Source organism: Ranitomeya variabilis, chromosome 1 (genome assembly GCF_051348905.1).
Source record: "Ranitomeya variabilis isolate aRanVar5 chromosome 1, aRanVar5.hap1, whole genome shotgun sequence".
NCBI lineage: Eukaryota > Metazoa > Chordata > Amphibia > Anura > Dendrobatidae > Ranitomeya > Ranitomeya variabilis.
Genome location: NC_135232.1, coordinates 282,247,048 through 282,266,988, shown reverse-complemented (window position 1 = coordinate 282,266,988; position 19,941 = coordinate 282,247,048). Strand labels below are relative to the sequence as shown.

Here is a 19,941-nt window from a genome sequence, read left to right as displayed (position 1 = left end):
ACTGTGTGTGTGGGGGGGACTGATGAGAGGGGCCACGTACTGTGTGTGGGGGGGGGACTGATGAGAGGGGCCACATACTGTGTGTGTGGGGGGGACTGATGAGAGGGGCCACGTACTGTGGGGGGGGGGGACTGATGAGAGGGGCCACATACTGTGTGGGGGGGGACTGGTGAGAGGGGCCACGTACTGTGTGGGGGGGGGACTGGTGAGAGGGGCCACATACTGTGTGGGGGGGGGACTGGTGAGAGGGGCCACGTACTGTGTGGGGGGGGGACTGGTGAGAGGGGCCACGTACTGTGTGTGTGTGGGGGGGGGACGGACTGATGAGAGGGGCCACTTACTGTGTGGGGGGGGGACTGGTGAGAGGGGCCACGTACTGTGTTGGGGGGGGACTGGTGAGAGGGGCCACGTACTGTGTGGGGGGGGGACTGGTGAGAGGGGCCACGTACTGTGTGGGGGGGGGACTGGTGAGAGAGGCCACGTACTGTGTGTGTGGGGGGGGGGACTGATGAGAGGGGCCACGAACTGTGTGTGGGGGGGGACTGATGAGAGGGGCCACGTACTGTGTGTGTGTGGGGAGGGACTGATGAGAGGGGCCACGTACTGTGTGTGTGTGGGGGGGGACTGGTGAGAGGGGCCACGTACTGTGTGGGGGGGGACTGGTGAGAGGGGCCACGTACTGTGTGGAGGGGGACTGGTGAGAGAGGCCACGTACTGTGTGTGTGTGTGGGGGGGGGACTGATGAGAGGGGCCACGTACTGTGTGTGTGTGGGGGGGGGACTGATGAGAGGGGCCACGTACTGTGTGGGGGGGGGACTGATGAGAGGGGCCACGTACTGTGTGGGGGGGGACTGATGAGAGGGGCCACGTACTGTGTGTGGGGGGGGACTGATGAGAGGGGCCACGTACTGTGTGTGGGGGGGGACTGATGAGAGGGGCCACGTACTGTGTGTGGGGGGGACTGGTGAGAGGGGCCGCGTACTGTGTGTGTGGGGGGGACTGGTGAGAGGGGCCGCGTACTGTGTGTGGGGGGGGGACTGGTGAGAGGGGCCACGTACTGTGTGGGGGGGGACTGGTGAGAGGGGCCACATACTGTGTGTGTGTGTGTGGGGGGGGGGGGGACTGGTGAGAGGGGCCACGTACTGTGGGGGGGGGGACTGGTGAGAGGGGCCACGTACTGTGTGTGTGGGGGGGGACTGATGAGAGGGGCCACGTACTGTGTGTGGGGGGGGACTGGTGAGAGGGGCCGCGTACTGTGTGTGTGGGGGGGACTGGTGAGAGGGGCCGCGTACTGTGTGTGTGGGGGGGACTGGTGAGAGGGGCCACGTACTGTGTGTGGGGGGGGGGAGACTGGTGAGAGGGGCCACATACTGTGTGTGTGTGTGTTGGGGGGGGGGACTGATGAGAGGGGCCACGTACTGTGTGTGGGGGGGGACTGGTGAGAGGGGCCACATACTGTGTGTGGGGGGGACTGGTGAGAGGGGCCACATACTGTGTGTGGGGGGGACTGGTGAGAGGGGCCACGTACTGTGTGTGGGGGGGACTGGTGAGGGGCCACGTACTGTGTGGGGGGGACTGGTGAGAGGGGCCATGTACTGTGTGGGGGGGGACTGGTGAGAGGGGCCACGTACTGTGTGTGTGGGGGGGACTGATGAGAGGGGCCACGTACTGTGTGGGGGGGGGACTGATGAGGGGCCACGTACTGTGTGGGGGGGGACTGGTGAGAGGGGCCACGTACTGAGAGGGGCCACGTACTGTGTGGGGGGGGGACTGGTGAGAGGGGCCACGTACTGTGTGGGGGGGGACTGGTGAGAGGGGCCACGTACTGTGTGGGGGGGGACTGGTGAGAGAGGCCACGTACTGTGTGTGTGTGGGGGGGGACTGATGAGAGGGGCCACGTACTGTGTGTGGGGAGGGGGAATGATGAGAGGGGCCACGTACTGTGTGTGTGGGGGGGGACTGATGAGAGGGGCCACGTACTGTGTGTGTGTGGAGGGGGGGGGACTGATGAGAGGGGCCACGTACTGTGGGGGGGGACTGATGAGAGGGGCCACGTACTGTGTGTGGGGGGGGGACTGATGAGAGGGGCCACGTACTGTGTGGGGGGGGGACTGGTGAGAGGGGCCGCGTACTGTGTGTGGGGGGGGGGACTGGTGAGAGGGGCCGCGTACTGTGTGTGGGGGGGGGACTGGTGAGAGGGGCCACGTACTGTGTGGGGGGGGGACTGGTGAGAGGGGCCACGTACTGTGTGGGGGGGGACTGGTGAGAGGGGCCACGTACTGTGTGTGTGTGTGTGTGTGTGTGTGTGGGGGGGGGACGGACTGATGAGAGGGGCCACTTACTGTGTGGGGGGGGACTGGTGAGAGGGGCCACGTACTGTGTTGGGGGGGGGACTGGTGAGAGGGGCCACGTACTGTGTGGGGGGGGACTGGTGAGAGAGGCCACGTACTGTGTGTGGGGGGGGGGACTGATGAGAGGGGCCACGAACTGTGTGTGGGGGGGGACTGATGAGAGGGGCCACGTACTGTGTGTGTGGGGGGGACTGATGAGAGGGGCCACGTACTGTGTGTGTGTGTGGGGGGGGACTGATGAGAGGGGCCACGTACTGTGTGTGTGTGTGTGGGGGGGGGACTGATGAGAGGGGCCACGTACTTTGTGTGTGTGTGGGGGGGACTGATGAGAGGGGCCACGTACTGTGTGTGGGGGGGGACTGATGAGAGGGGCCACGTACTGTGTGTGTGTGTGTGGGGGGGGGGGACTGATGAGAGGGGCCACGTACTGTGTGGGGGGGGACTGGTTAGAGGGGCCACATACTGTGGGGGGGGACTGGTGAGAGGGGCCACGTACTGTGTGGGGGGGGACTGGTGAGAGGGGCCACGTACTGTGTGGGGGGGGACTGGTGAGAGAGGCCACGTACTGTGTGTGTGTGTGGGGGGACTGATGAGAGGGGCCACGTACTGTGTGTGGGGAGGGGGAATGATGAGAGGGGCCACGTACTGTGTGTGTGGGGGGGGACTGATGAGAGGGGCCACGTACTGTGTGTGTGTGGAGGGGGGGGGGACTGATGAGAGGGGCCACGTACTGTGGGGGGGGACTGATGAGAGGGGCCACGTACTGTGTGTGGGGGGGGGACTGATGAGAGGGGCCACGTACTGTGTGGGGGGGGGACTGGTGAGAGGGGCCGCGTACTGTGTGTGGGGGGGGGGACTGGTGAGAGGGGCCGCGTACTGTGTGTGGGGGGGGGACTGGTGAGAGGGGCCACGTACTGTGTGGGGGGGGGACTGGTGAGAGGGGCCACATACTGTGTGTGTGGGGGGGACTGATGAGAGGGGCCACGTACTGTGTGGGGGGGGGACTGGTGAGAGGGGCCACGTACTGTGGGGGGGGACTGGTGAGAGGGGCCACGTACTGTGTGTGTGTGGGGGGGGGGGACTGATGAGAGGGGCCACGTACTGTGTGTGGGGGGGGGACTGGTGAGAGGGGCCGCGTACTGTGTGTGTGGGGGGGACTGGTGAGAGGGGCCACGTACTGTGTGTGGGGGGGGAGACTGGTGAGAGGGGCCACATACTGTGTGTGTGTGTGTGTGTTGGGGGGGGGGGGGACTGATGAGAGGGGCCACGTACTGTGTGTGGGGGGGACTGGTGAGAGGGGCCACATACTGTGTGTGGGGGGGACTGGTGAGAGGGGCCACATACTGTGTGTGGGGGGGACTGGTGAGAGGGGCCACGTACTGTGTGTGGGGGGGACTGGTGAGAGGGGCCACGTACTGTGTGTGGGGGGGACTGGTGAGAGGGGCCACGTACTGTGTGTGGGGGGGACTGGTGAGAGGGGCCACGTACTGTGTGTGGGGGGGACTGGTGAGAGGGGCCACGTACTGTGTGTGGGGGGGACTGGTGAGAGGGGCCACGTACTGTGTGTGGGGGGGACTGGTGAGAGGGGCCACGTACTGTGTGTGGGGGGGACTGGTGAGAGGGGCCACGTACTGTGTGGGGGGGACTGGTGAGAGGGGCCACGTACTGTGTGTGGGGGGGACTGGTGAGAGGGGCCACGTACTGTGTGGGGGGGGGACTGGTGAGAGGGGCCACGTACTGTGTGGGGGGGGGGACTGGTGAGAGGGGCCACGTACTGTGTGGGGGAGGGGGACTGGTGAGAGGGGCCACGTACTGTGTGGGGGGGGGGGACTGGTGAGAGGGGCCGCGTACTGTGTGGGCGGGGGGACTGGTGAGAGGGGCCGCGTACTGTGTGTGTGTGTGTGTGGGGGGGGGCTGGTGAGAGGGGCCGCGTACTGTGTGTGGGGGGGGGGCTGGTGAGAGGGGCCACATACTGTGTGTGGGGGGGGGACTGGTGAGAGGGGCCGTGCACTGTGTGTGGGGGGGGACTGTGTGTGGGGGGGGGGGACTGGTGAGAGGGGCCGCGTACTGTGTGTGTGGGAGGGGGGGGACTGGTGAGAGGGGCCGCGTACTGTGTGTGTGGGAGGGGGGGGACTGGTGAGAGGGGCCGCGTACTGTGTGTGTGTGTGTGGGGGGGGACTGGTGAGAGGGGCCGCGTACTGTGTGTGTGTGTGGGGGGGGGACTGGTGAGAGGGGCCGCGTACTGTGTGTGTGTGTGGGGACTGGTGAGAGGGGCTGCGTACTGTGTGTGTGTGTGTGTGTGGGGGGGACTGGTGAGAGGGGCCGCGTACTGTGTGTGTGGGGGGGGGACTGGTGAGAGGGGCCGCGTACTGTGTGTGTGGGGGGGGGACTGGTGAGAGGGGCCGCGTACTGTGTGTGGGGGGGGGGATTGGTGAGAGGGGCCGCGTACTGTGTGTGTGTGTGGGGGGGATTGGTGAGAGGGGCCGCGTACTGTGTGTGTGGGGGGGGGGGGGGACTGGTGAGAGGGGCCGCGTACTGTGTGTGTGGGGGGGGACTGGTGAGAGGGGACATACCTTCGATGCGCTTGCGTACTTTGGACTGCACATGTCCAGGAACTGTTTTGAGACACGCCCTCCTGGAAATGTCGAACGCATGTGCATAAACAACTCAAACGCAGGCAAAAACACATGCACACGCAGTGGTTTGGGGTTTTTTTTTGCCATCATGCATAAGCTGGTGTGGATAAAAAACACTGCGTAAACATGTGTTTGAATGCTTTTGCGCATGCAGATGATACACTGCGCACAACGCTAATGTGAACCTAGCCATGCTTTTTGCATGCGTTTGCATTGACGTCGCCATTGGCAACACCCCATTGTTTAAGTCCGAGAGAACCATGGAGCCTACCTCTCATTGTTCACAGAGCTTCTTGAAAACCCGCAAACGTTTTTTGAATGCACGAGGATGTCTGAACACTGCTTCGACGAATTGCTGCATCGTGTGCGAGGATCCATCACCAGGCAGGACACGCAACTACGTACAGCAATTCCTGCTGAGGAATATCTGTTGGTGTCCCTAAGGTATGCAATTTTGAAAAAGAAACACCTGTCATTAATCTTGTTATAAAAGCCATATACTGACTTTTTTTTTTTTTTTTTTTTCTCCCCATTTTCTCTTCCACAGATTCCTGGCTACCAAAGAGACCTTAAGGCTATGTGCACACGATGTGGATTTGCTGCGGATCCGCAGCGGATTTTTCCACGCAGAAACGCTGCAGATCCGCACTGATTTACAGTACAATGTAAATCAATGTAAGGCCATGTGCACACGCTGCGGATTCCATTGCGGAATTTTCCGCAGCGGATTTGCAAAATCCGCAGTGAAAAACCGCTGCGGTTTTTACTGCGGACTTATCGCGGTTTCTTTTGCGGTTTCCTCTGCGGGTTTTCACCTGCAGATTTCTATTGGAGCAGGTGCAAACCCGCAGCGGAATCCGCACAAAGAATTGACATGCTGCGGAAAATAAACCGCTGCGTTTCCGTGCGTTTTTTTCCGCAGCATGTGCACTGCGGATTTGGTTTCCCATAGGTTTACATTGTACTGCAAACTCATGGGAAACCGCTGCGGATCCGCAGCGTGTGCACATATCCTAAAAAAAAAAAAAAAAAGCTGTGCGGAAAAATCAGTGCGGAATTGCTGCGGATGTGCACCCTTCCATAATAGAAATCCGCAGTGGGAAAAATTGCACAAAATCCGCATCAATTCCGCATAAAACCCGCGGCAAATCCGCAGCTGCGGATTCTGCCAGGAGATGTGGATTTTGTGCAGAAAATTCTGCACCCCTTTTCCCTACGTGTTCACATAGCCTAAGGGTATGTGCACACGTTGCGGATCCACACCAGATTGGCCGATGTAAACCTATGGAAAACAAAATCAGCAGTGCACATGCTGCGAAAAAAAAAACACGCGGAAACGTAGCATTGTTTATTCTGCAGCTTGTCAATTCTTTGTGCGGATTCCACAGCGGTTTACACCTGCTCCTCAGTAGGTGGAAAAATAAAACTGTAAGGCCGGCGTCACACTGGCGTGTTTTACGGACGTATGAGAGGCACAGAAAATACGGATTGCATACGGTACAATGATTCTCTATGGCCCAGCTCCTATCTGCCGTATTTTACGGATCCGTATTATACAGTCTTGTACGGCCATAGAAAATCGCAGCATGCTACGTTTGTCAGCGTATTGCGCAAAAAAATCCGCCAATGAAAGTCTATGGGGGCGAGAAAATTACGGATTACACACGGACCAGCAGTGTGACTTGTGAGAAATACGCAGCGGTGTTTTCTAGAAAAGCCGGCAATTCAGTGCGGTGTACAGTAAAATCACCCTGACAGAATAGAATAGGTAGAATAAATGTGTACACATAGAATAGGTATATATCTATATCTCATTGAGAGAGATAGAGGTAGATAGATCTATCTATCTCATATAGCGCTAGATAGCAAAAGCCAGCAATTGAATTACCGGCTTTTCTGCTATCTCCTTCACAAACCCGACAGGACATGAGACATGGATTACACACAGTAAACCATCTCATATCCCTTCTTTTATTACATATTCCTCTTTACTAATGTAACAAGTGTTGTCTCTGTGTAAAATTTGGGGTCTCTAGCTATTAAATTAAATGGTTAAATCCTGGAAAAAATTGGCGTGGGCTCCCGCGCAATTTTTTCCGTCCGCCAGAGTGGGAAAGCCAGTGACTGAGGGCAGATATTAATAGCCTAGAGAGAGACCATGGTTATAGGACCCCCCCCCCCCCCGGCTAAAATCATCTGCCCCCAGCCACCCCAGAAAAGGCATATCTGTAAGATGCGCCTATTCTGGCACTTATATGAACTCATATGAACTCGAGCCTGGGAACATATTCTGCAAAGTTCCCAGGCTCGAGTTCATATGAGTTCATCCAGCAGAGGGCGCATCTCCGCGACTCGAGGTAACTACAATACATTCCCCTGCATTCACCAAGTTTTACAGTCAGGAGCACAGCTGCATTAGCAGAGCTCCTGGGTGTAAAATGAAATGATTTAAACTCTTCAGATTGATTTACAGCGTGGGACAAGACTGATCAACGGAAGGTATGGAATATTGTGGTTTGGTTTTTTTTTAACTTTATTTCAGGTGACAAGGGTCTTCAGGTGGACTAAGAGTATAATAAAATATTAAAACACCATGTGTCTTTATTTCATTAAAATACTTTTTAATAATGTGTGTGTGTTTTATTAACCATTTCGTACTATTGGATTAATAATGGATAGGTGTCATAATTGACGCCTCTCCATTATTAACCTGGCTTAATGTCACCTTACAATAGCAAGGTGACCTTAACCCTTCATTACCCCATATCCCACCACTACATGGGAGTGGGAAGAGAGAGGCTAAGTGCCAGAATAGGCGCATCTTTACAGATGTGCATTTTCTGGGGTGGCTGGGGCAGATGTTTTTAGCCAGGGGGGGGGGGGTCCTATAACCGTGGTCCCTCTCTAGGCTATTAATATCTGCCCTCAGTCACTGGCTTTCCCACTCTGGCGGAGAAAATTGCACGGGAGCCCACGCCAATTTTTTCCGGGATTTAACCCTTTAATAGCTAGAGACCCCAAATTTTACACAGACACTTGTTACATTAGTAAAGAGGAATATGTAATAAAAGAAGGGATATGAGATGGTTTACTGTATGTAAACCATGTCTCATATCCTGTCGGGTTTGTGAAGGAGATCGGAAAAGCCGGCAATAGAATTACCGGCTTTTCTGCTATCTAGCGCTGAATTAAATATATATCTATCTATATATATATATGTTTTTTATAATATTTGAGCCGATGGATCCATGATATGTCCATTTTGCAAGCCTGCGAGATAAAAACGCCGTACGGATGCCATAAGGATGACACACGGATAAATTTGTGCGTAAAAATCGCATCCTCACATTGAATACGCAACAGTGTTTTGGGACAATTGCTGCGTATTACGGCCGTAAAAAACGGACCGTATTTCCATACGCTGAGTGTGACGCCGGCATTCTGCAGGAGCTCCGCAGTGCGGCTTACCTGCGGATTTACCAAAATCAGTCTGGAAAAATCCGCAGAGTAATCCGCACTGTGTGCACATACCCTTAGATGTTTACATCTTTACATTTATGGGATTGTTGGAGACACCTGCCGTGCGTTGTGTGATGTTCTGGGTGCAGAATTCCTCCTCCAACCCTCAACTGACCTCTGGCTGAAAAATTCAAGGAAACTTTTAATTTTCCAAACTGTGTGGGGGCTGTGGACGGCAAACACACTCAGATTCTTAAACCTGCTAGAAGTGGATCCAAGTACTTCAATTATAAAAAAAAAAAAAAAATACTTTTCCATTGTTTTCATGGCGATTGCGGATGCTGAGTGTAGATTTGTTAACGTTGGCTGATTTGGACGAGGAAATGACTCTTGACTTTCAAAAACTCTGACATGGGACAACGTTTTGTATGGTAATAATTTAAATTTTCCACTGCCACAACCTCTTCCGAACACTGAAGGACCACCAATGCCATTTGTTCTTGTTGGGGATGAGGTGTTTCAAATGTGTGCCAACCTCCAGTCGGGACTTGAATCACACCAAAAAGATTTTCAACTACAGTCTGACAAGGGTATGAAGAACTGTGGAGTGAGCCTTTGGTTTGCTGGCAGCTAAATGGTGCATTTTGGGAACACCAATCTTAAAATAGAGACAGTTGATGAGGTTGTGAAAGCGTGTGTTCTGCATAATTACATCCTGGCAAAAGAGCAACCCCACTTCAAACGTAAGGAACTTGTTAATACCACATTGCCGGATTATCATGCTCACCCTCTGAGGACTACAATGGAAGTTGCCCAAATGAGGGACAAATTGGCTGCTTACTTTCTCTGATATTGGACGTGTCATGGCAAGATGAAATGATTTAAACTGTAAATAAGTCAAATGTACCGGTTATGCACCTGTACTTTTTTCTGACTAATATTGACACCTTGAATGTAACTTTAATAAACATCTTAACTGTAACACCCGTAAAAATACTTACCAATACACACATGTTTAAATAAAGAGTTAAAGAAAACAGTGAGACAGTTATTGTGAATCAAAAGTATTTTTCTTAAATAAAAATCTTATTTTAAAAAAAGGACAATGTTTTACTTTTGGGTTCTGCGGAAGGGTATTACATGGTGGACCTGGAGGGGTGTCGGGTTGTGATGGTAGGCTTGGAGTGGTTGGGGAAGTGGCAGACAATTGGAGGATTTGGTCCGAAACCTTGGCAGAGGACACATTGGGAGTGGAAAACAAGTTGGAAGGGATTGACACATTGGATGGGAAAGAACCAAGGGAAGGTGTGGACAGACTTGGGGAAAAAAAAGACACATTCGGAGGTGAATGTGTAGGGAGTTGGTAATGTTTCTTAGCTTTTCGTTTCCTGGACTTTGTTTTCTGCTTCCGTGACCTTTTGCTTCCTGCGTGGTGGGAGTGGAAGGCTGGACTACTGCACTCGGCTGCATGGTGTAGCTGAGTACTGTTGGAACAGTCCTAATGTCCAGTGATGGATAGTGCCACTGATGCTGTCCTGGAGCTTGTTGCCCTGTAGGGAATGAAGTTTGTGCCTGCTGCTGATATCAGGACCGCTGCATGGCCTCTGTGTAAGCAGCCTGCCAGGCCTTCATCACATAGGGATGGAGATCAGGACTAAGGTTTTCTGTCAAGCCCTGTTCAGTAGAGAAATGTCTCGCCGGTCTGTTAAGGTTGGCTTCCTGGTGGTCAAGGCATCTGTGGACGTCCTGGAAAAGTGGGTTCATCTGAGTGCGCCCACTATCCAGTCTTTTCACAAGCACCTTCTTCCCAGCCTGGAAGACTGAGCTTAAGTGAATAAAGTCGGGCATGACTGACCTCTCCCAGGCCCTCTGCCACTGGCGAGCTAACCCAAGTAAAGTAGAGGGAGAGGGGAAAACCAGATGGACGGGCTTCCTGTTCCCCAGCCTGTGAAGCCTGCCTGGTTGCTCCATCGCTGGTGGATGATTAGGGTTGGGCCTGTTCGTTGGCTGGTCGATGAGGGGCCACTCCAACAGAGGACAATCCAGGTTGTGTGGTGCTGCACCAGGTTCTGTGTGGAAAATAAATGAAAAACATTAGTAAAAAAATTAAAAGTTTAAATAATAGTAAGACAACACAAAATATACTTGTGTTCGCTGAGCAAGCGCTGGCTTCAGGAAAGAAAGCCGCTGATGGTACTTATATTTTCAGACTTTTTGAGCAGCACCACTTCAAACCCGAATCTCCGCTCTCATGTCCTTATTGAAGCGATCCTTCATCGAACGGCAATGAACTTTTACTCTCTTCACTGTGAAGGGGAAGAAAAAAAAAATTGGAAAAAGACCAACATTTACAGCAAAACCGAATCGTCAGACCACATTGCAATACTTACGAAATTCATTTCTGACTTGTGGCCTTGTATAGTCCCAATCATCCAACAGCGATTTGGCCACTTCTTCCCAGAGTCGACAGATCAAGGCTGAGTCGGAATGATTCCGATCATGGGGGTCCCACAATGCTGCTCGCTCTTGCACAGCTTGAATAAGTACCTCGTTATCAATATTCGGTTGTCCTTCCTCACGTTGTGGAACCTATAGATGAAATACAAAACTTAAAAAATTGTAAGTAAGGCTGAAAACAAATTCAATTACAACTCTGATAAAGGCAACTTACACCCCGTCTTTCCTCCTCAGCAACTTGAGGCCGACGCCCCTTAACCCCTTTACCCCCAAGGGTGGTTTGCACGTTAATGACCAGGCCAATTTTTACAATTCTGACCACTGTCCCTTTATGAGGTTATAACTCTGGAACGCTTCAACGGATCCCGGTGATTCTGACATTGTTTTCTCGTGACATATTGTATTTCATGATAGTGGTAAAATTTGGCGAAAACTTTGAAAATTTTGCAATTTTCCAACTTTGAATTTTTATGCCCTTAAATCACAGAGATATGTCACGCAAAATACTTAATAAGTAACATTTCTCACATGTCTACTTTACATCAGCACAAGTTTGGAACCAACATTTTTTTTGTTAGGGAGTTATAAGGGTTAAAAGTTGACCAGAAATTTCTCATTTTTACAACACCATTTTTTTTAGGGACCACAGATCATTTGAAGTCATTTTGAGGGGTCTATATGATAGAAAATACCCAAGTGTGACACCATTCTAAAAACTGCACCCCTCAAGGTGCTCAAAACCACATTCAAGAAGTTTATTAACCCTTCAGGTGTTTCACAGGAATTTTTGGAATGTTTAAATAAAAATGAACATTTAACTTTTTTTTCACACAAAATTTATTTCAGCTCCAATTTGTTTTATTTTACCAAGGGTAACAGGAGAAATTAGACCACAAAAGTTGTTGTGCAATTTGTCCTGAGTACGACGATACCCCATATGTGGGGGTAAACCACTGTTTGGGCGCATAGCAGAGCTCGGAAGGGAAGGAGCGCCATTTTACTTTTCAATGCAAAATTGACTGGAATTTAGATGGGATGCCATGTTGCGTTTGGAGAGCCCCTGATGTGCCTAAACATTGAAACCCCCCACAAGTGACACCATTTTGGAAAGTAGACCCCCTAAGGAACTTATCTAGATGTGTTTTGAGAGCTTTGAACCTCCAAGTGTTTCACTACAGTTTATAACGCAGAGCCGTGAAAATAAAAAAAAATGTTTTTCACAAAAATGATTTTTTAGCCTCCAGTTTTGTATTTTCACAAGGGTAACAGGATAAATTGGACCCCAATAGTTGTCCAATTTGTCCTGAGTACGCTGATACCCCATATGTGGGGGGGAACCACTGTTTGGGGGCATGGCAGAGCTCGGAAGGGAAGGAGCGCCATTTGGAATGCAGACTTAGATGGATTGGTCTGCAGGCATCACGTTGCATTTGCAGAGCCCCTGATGTATCCAAACAGTACAACCCCCCCACAAGTGACCCCATATTGGAAACTAGACCTCCCAAGGAACTTATCTAGATGTGTTGTGAGAACTTTGAACCCCCAAGTGTTTCACTACAGTTTACAACGCAGAGCCGTGAAAATAAAAAATCTTTTTTTTCCCACAAAAATGATTTTTAGCCCCCCAAATTTTTATTTTCCCAAGGATAACAAGAGAACTTGGACCCCAAAAGTTGTTGTCCAATTTGTCCCGAGTACTCTGATACCCCATATGTTGGGGTAAACCCCTGTTTGGGCGCTCGGAAGGGAAGGAGCACTGTTTTACTTTTTCAACGCAGAATTGGCTGGAATTGAGATCGGACTCCATGTCGCGTTTGGAGAGCCCCTGATGTGCCTGAACTGTGGAAACTCCCCAATTCTACCTGAAACCCTAATCCAAACACACCCCTAACCCTAATCCCAAGGGTAACCCTAACCACACCCCTAACCCTGACACACCCCTAACTCTAATCCCAACCGTAAATGTAATCCAAACCCTAACTTTAGCCCCAACCCTATCCCTAACTTTAGCCCCAGCCCTAACCCTAATGGGAAAATGGAAATAAATAAATTTTTTTAATTTTATTATTTTTCCCTAACTAAGGGGGTGATGAAGGGGGGTTTGATTTACTTTTATAGCGTTTTTTATAGCGGATTTTTATGATTGGCAGCTGTCACACACTAAAAGACGCTTTTTATAGCAAAAAAGTTTTTGCGTCTCCACATTTTGAGACCTATAATTTTTCCATATTTTGGTCCACAGAGTCATGTGAGGTCTTGTTTTTTGCGGGACGAGTTGACGTTTTTATTGGTAACATTTTTGGACACATGACAGTTTTTGATCACTTTTTATTGTGATTTTTGTGAGGCAGAATGACCAAAAAACAGCTATTCGTGAATTTCTTTTGGGGGAGGCGTTTATATCGTTCCACGTTTGGTAAAATTGATAAAGCAGTTTTATTCTTCGGGTCAGTACGATTACAGTGATACCTCATTTATATCATTTTTTTATGTTTTGGCGCTTTTATACGATAAAAACTATTTTATAGAAAAAATAATTATTTTGGCATCGCTTTATTCTGAGGACTATAACTTTTTAATTTTTTTGCTTATGATGCTGTATGGCGGCTCGTTTTTTGCAGGACAAGATGATGTTTTCAGCGGTACCATGGTTGTTTATATCCGTCTTTTTGATCGCGTGTTATTCCACTTTTTGTTCGGCGGTATGATAATAAAGCGTTGTTTTTTGCCTCTTTTTTTTTTTCTTCTTACGGTGTTCACTGAAGGGGTTAACTAGTGGGACAGTTTTATAGGTTGGGTCGTTACGGACGCGGCGATACTAAATATGTGTACTTTTACTGTTTTTTTTATTTAGATAAAGAAATGTATTTATGGGAATAATATATATCTTTTTATTTAGGAATTTTTTTTTTTTTTTTTTTTTTTACACATGTGGATTTTTTTTTTTTACTTTCTTACTTTGGCCCGGGGGGGGGGAGACATCACAGATCGCTGATCTGACAGTTTGCACAGCACTCTGTCAGATCAGAGATCTGACTTACAGCGCTGCAGGCTTACCAGCGCCTGCTCTGGACCCGGAAGTAGTCCCTGCAGGACTAGGATGCAGCTAGCGTTGCTCCGAGGGTCTCAGGGAAGCACGCAGGGAGCCCCCTCCCTGCGCGATGCTTCCCTGTACCGCCGGAACACTGCGATCATGTTTGATCATAGTGCCGGATGTCAGCTGCGATAGTCAGCTGACATTCGGCCGCGCTCCCCCCGTGAGTGCGGCCGATCGCGCTGGACGTACTATCCCGTCGGTGGTCATACGGGCCCACCCCACCTCGACGGGATAGTACGTCCGATGTCAGAAAGGGGTTAAAGAATCATTTCCACTCGACTACTTCTGCTCTTCCGCACTGGAAGGTACCTGTAAAGAAAATACATGATTTACCATATGTATAGTATTGCCAGTCAATACATACCAATCAGTAAATCAAATGTGATTACAATAATCAGTGTCATGTCCACTTTTGGAACCTTCAGTTGAGGAAATGTTGGAGGAGCAGGCAGCAGTCAAGTGAAACACTAGAGAAAATAACAGATAAGAAAAATTTAACTTGTTAAGAGCCAAACACAATGTAGCAGAAAAAAAACAAAAAATGGACACCAATACTTACATTTCAGGCAGTAGTCCAACAGCACAGCAGTCAGGCAGCACCAGGACCAAAGCAGCAGTCTACAAGGAACAGAAAAAAATTAGTACAGACTGCAAATACAAACAGACATTTTCAGAGCTTCCATACTTCCATCCAGAGTCTTGAAAGTAATGGACTACCTGTCTCCAGACCCCTTTTACATATGAGTGATTTTGTAGGTGGTGACATAATTTCCGGGACATGATTAATGTGAAGTATGCATGTTCTTGCTTAGCAATGCGTTCCCATAGACCAGTGGTGGGGAATCTTTTTTTCTACCAAGGGCCATGTGGATATTTATACCATCCTTCAGGGGCCGTACAAACTGCCCACAAAGTACATCCTGGCACTGTAGTCAGGATGTAATCTTTCATTGCATGCCAGTGCATTGCATGTTCAGTAGTGAACACTGCGTGTGTGCTAACAGAGCTAGAAGAAATTAATGTGCTGGTGGCAATCAAAATACAGCTCCCTGCACAAGAATGTGGTCCCTGAAAATCTGCTTGGGGGCCTGATAAAAGGTCATCGAGGGCCGTAAATGTCCCTGGGGCCCTGAGGTTCCCCACCACTGCCATAGACAGTAATGCATTTTTTGACACAATCATCCGCATGCGGACGATTGCGCAATATTTGACGCCTCAAAAAAATGCAACATGTTGCGTTCGCCGGACACCGCGAAACGACGCATTCGTACGCATCCGCATTCAAAAGCATGTCCCTGAGTACACCATGTTAAAGATATGAGGATCATAAGCGGCGCACAGAAACGCTAATGTGAACCCAACCTAACTATGAAATTAAAAGCAGCTTGTTCTGTTCAGCACACATTGAAATTCCACATGGTCACTCATGCTGAAATCTGATCCTAAAGATGTGATCATGGCCTCATATATCTGACTCAAGTTGACTGCAGAGCTTTGTATCAGAATCCAAAATGCTTTGTGCACAGGGCTATATGGAGCGTATGATCCATAGTGGTTTCACACTAGTAATCTGAATACAGCACATGCCTCCACCACGTGGTATAACTAACCACACCATGCATCACCAGAGAGGTCCACAGATCAGACTGATACTTTTCTCCTAGATCAGTGCTGTGTCTCTACACTTGGTACAATGATTCTCTACAGTCTCCTGGCATCAACATCTGGGGTGGGACATCTTGTGACTGCTGTAGCCAATCAGTGGCCGCTGATCGGCTGCAGGCTTCACATTTCATCCGACTGTAAAGAAACATCTCTCTTCCTGCTTAGACTAAATGTGAAGGGTCATGTGACAGCCAACAGTGGATGTTGTTGCCAGGAGAGCTGGGGGAGCACAACACCCAGTGTGGAGAGGTGATGCTGGTCGGTGAGATGAGTGCAGCTTTTTCATTCCATACTACTTGCTCCATAAATGGGTATCTGCTTTCAGAGAAGCATGGCTGCTACAGTTGTAAGAAAACAAACTGAATATTACTAGCCCTCTCTTGTTTGTCTGCCGTGCAGACATTATGTTGACAGCACTGCAGCCAATCACTGCTCAACAGCTTTGCCTATGTAGACAAAACAAGTCACTGACCTCATGACTGGTTGCAGCATAAAATCAGGAAGGGGCAGCGAACTGGCACCAGGGAGGGAGAGTAACTAGTTGAAGTTTGTTTTGTTACAATTACTGCAGCTTATAGCCCATAGTTTTCTGAAAGGGGTCGACCTCTTTAACTGCTTTTTATACTTAATTTTGCAGTGACCGATCATTTAATATTGATGTCCAGGAACTGCAGAGGAAATACAGAAATCTCCAGCGATTACTACACCCAGATTACTTCAGTCAGAAGTCACAGGTAGGTTTCCAGACTGAGAAGAATATATTTTTATTTCTGTGTGAATTGTTATTGGCATGATATCTGCTCCAAGCACCAAACGCTCATTGTGGTGCAAGAGGTCTCCAGAGCCATTAATATCATTTATATATTTATATCTTTTGCCAAAGCTTCAGGGCTGCACAGAGACTTTGCCCGCCAAACCTGTCACGCTAAGAAAGTTCACCATGTGTTGCTGCTACATTGAGGCCCAATACATGTGAATCGGGTCGCGATGTCACCCTAAGGGTACTGTGGCCGCAACAAGCAAGTCACAAGAAGTCCAACTTAATCTTGATTTTATTTTTTTTTGCGACTTGCTTCTCGCAGTACCTTGGGGATCACAATGCGATCCCATTTACTTATATTGCACAGGGATGTAACTGCGACACTTAGTGAACTTTGGCCATGTAACAAGTGTGATGACCAAGTCACCAGGTAGCCCCAGCCTAAGGCTCAGCGGAGCCTGTACCTCTGTGTACCTAGATTGTGCAGCTCCTTCTCTGCCCTACATGGCTGCCATTTTATGGTGTTCTGGCTTTGTCAGTATTTGGGGTAGACTACCTCTTTATGCAGCATTCAACCTCTTATACCTTCATATAATGATTGTAATCATATGGAGGTTCAGGAAAGGCCACATTGGTGAGAGTCCTACTATGTCTACAAAAATGCTAGGTATAGCATTTAACCCTTTTCCTGCCAAGGACATATCTTCTATGTCCTCGCAATGAAGGCACATGATGAGTAACTACTGACATATAAGATACTTTCTGGCCAGAAATAAGTGGATTGTTTTGCACAGCCCCAGTCCATGGTTCAGATCCATGCTGTCTGGCTATTCATTGACGCTGTGTGAATTTCCCGACCTTCTTTGGGTTCCCCGGCATGGAGTCTGATTACCTGGCCTGGTGTGACGTAATTTGTGCGGCACACAGGTGGCCTCATACCAGCCTGGCTAATAAGCTAAGCTTGGGCCAGAGAACACAGACGTGGACCGGAGTTGGGCTAAGCGACTTGCTCATCTCTAGCCTTGGTTAGATAGGTGTGATACAAGTCTTGTTTTAAGGAGCTGATCATCAGCAAGGCAAAGATAGTGGCTGCCATCAAGCCTGAGATGTCACTGGTTGCTGTGAGAGCTGCATGTGTAGCCCCTGTATTTTGTAGGTCGTTACCTTTTTATAATGAACAGATCACATCCAGATTTTTGGTGTCTGTTTCGTGTGATTTTTCCGAAGATATGGCTATGTCTGTGTAATCATAAGTGATTCATTGCCCATTGTTTAGGACCAGGAGTGCGATTTGACTTTGTTTGCATCGTATTTTTAGTGACAATTTACTATTTTCTGCTTAAAAAAAATAATGATGTGGGATGTTGCTATTATCTTTGTTTTGTGAGGCCATGTGCACACGTTCAGTATTTTTTGAGTTTTTTTCACGTTTTTTCGCTATAAAAACATGAAAAAATGCAAAAAAACCGCTTACATATGCCTCCCATTATTTTCAGTGTTTTCCGCATTTCTTGTGCAAATGTTGCATTTTTTTCCGCGAAAAAATCGCATAGCGGAAAAAAAGCAACATGTTCATTAAATTTGCGGAATTGCGGGGATTCCGCACACCTAGGAATGCATTGATCTGCTTACTTCCCGCACGGGGCTGTGCACATCATGCGGGAAGTAAGCAGATTATGTGCGGTTGGTACCCAGGGTGGAGGAGAGGAGACTCTCCTCCACGGACTGGGCACCGTATAATTGGTAAAAAAAAAAAAAAGAAGAATTAAAATAAAAAATAGTCATATACTCACCTTCGATGGCCCCCGGAGTCTTCCCGCCTCTCATCAGTGCATGCTGCCGCTTCCGTTCCTATAGATGGTGTGTGTGTAGGACCTGCGATGACGTCGCGGTCACATGACCGCAATGACGTCGCGGTCACGTGACCGCGACGTCATCGAAGGTCCTGCACACACACACCATCTATAGGAACGGAAGCCGCTGAGGAGATCGGCTGTCTGCAGGTGAGTATAACCATTTTTTTTTTTTTTTTTTTAAACATTCTATCTTTTACTATTGATGCTGCATACGCAGCATCTATAGTAAAAAGTTGGTCAAACTTGTCAAACACTATGTGTGACAAGTGTGACCAACCTGTCAATCAGTTTTCCAAGCGATGCTACAGATCGCTTGGAAAACTTTAGTATTCTGCAAGCTAATTACGCTTGCAAAATGCTAAAAAAAAAACGGGAAAAAAATGCGGTTTTCTTCAGGAAATTTCTGCAAGAAATCCTGACTTGTGCACATACCCTAATATAGATTTTATTCGTACTTGTCAAAAAGTGTGAAATTGCCAAAAACCCATGGAAATCAAAGGGTTAATCCTTGTCTTCTACGCAAACATATCAGACTTCCTCCCTTCTGCAAATCTGTCAAACGCCATCTGCTAACCCCCTTCCTCAGCCAGGCTTGCACCCTACATAATGCTGAATAAGCTCCTTGTACCCTTTGTCTCCTGGATTGTGAGCTCTTTCTCCTGTATAACTTGTCAGCCACTGCATGTACACACCCCACTGGCTCGCGTACGTATAGTGCCATGGAGGCTGAAACTATGATAACACTTCCTGTCTACATTGGAAGCCCCGACGGTGTGGCCGTATAAATGAGTGACCTCTTCTCTGCTTTATTTAGCATGAACGGGATATTTCTGCAAAGCAGTCGTCATTGGTTAACAAAGCCTACAACACCCTGTTATCACCGCTGAGCAGAGGCATATATCTGGTAAGATTGGCGGGTTTTGCTTTTTTTTAAAAAAATGTTAAAGAGAAGATTTAAAGCCTATTTTCCAGATCTGATTTTTTTTTTTTGCCTTTCTGATCACAGTTAAGTCTTCATGGCATCACAATTACAGAAGGTACAGAAGGTGGCGTAGATTCTCCAGTTCTATTTGAGATCTTAGAAATCAATGAGAAACTTAATGACATTAAAAACGAGGCTGAAATTGAAGAAATTGGGACTTTTGTACAAGGTATTCCTTTTGGCTTTTAGGCTGTGACACACGACCCGCAGACGATTGTGCTCAGTTGCTACGTTATTGCAGTGTAATGTTACATTCTGATGGACACAGATACATTGGTCAGATTATATACTGCATTGTAGCCACGACAGTGCCATCTTCGGCTGCCCGACACCTCTTGTGCCCTCCAGACTTTAGATTATAGCCGTTGTCTTTGTTGTCCATGTACCAGTCCTGTGGTTCATCTGTCGTTTAATATTCAATCTCACAATAAAGGCTCCATTCACCAATCAAATTCCTCCTCCGCTCCCAGAGACCCTAAGAAATGTCCAAACTTAAATCTGATTGGTTGCTATGGGTAGATATGCACTTTTTCTTTGCACCACCCCAATGTGCTTTTTGTTTTGTTTTTTTAACCCCTTCCCGACCTGTGACACAGCGTATACGTCATGAAAGTCGGTGCCAATCCGACCTGTGACGCATATGCTGTGTCACAGAATGATCGCGTCCCTGCAGATCGG

The 19,941-nt window shown here is 49.0% G+C and overlaps 1 protein-coding gene across 1 annotated transcript in view; it reads left to right on the top strand.

Annotated features, from left to right (window-relative positions):
- The window catches only part of HSCB (HscB mitochondrial iron-sulfur cluster cochaperone), a 36,500-nt gene that overhangs the window by 968 nt on the left and 15,591 nt on the right, over positions 1 to 19,941 (top strand). The window contains exons 2-4 of the mRNA XM_077295076.1: positions 16,303 to 16,399; positions 19,096 to 19,185; positions 19,288 to 19,432. Coding sequence (XP_077151191.1) covers positions 16,303 to 16,399; positions 19,096 to 19,185; positions 19,288 to 19,432 — 332 coding nt within the window. The remainder of the gene's footprint in view (positions 1 to 16,302; positions 16,400 to 19,095; positions 19,186 to 19,287; positions 19,433 to 19,941) is intronic.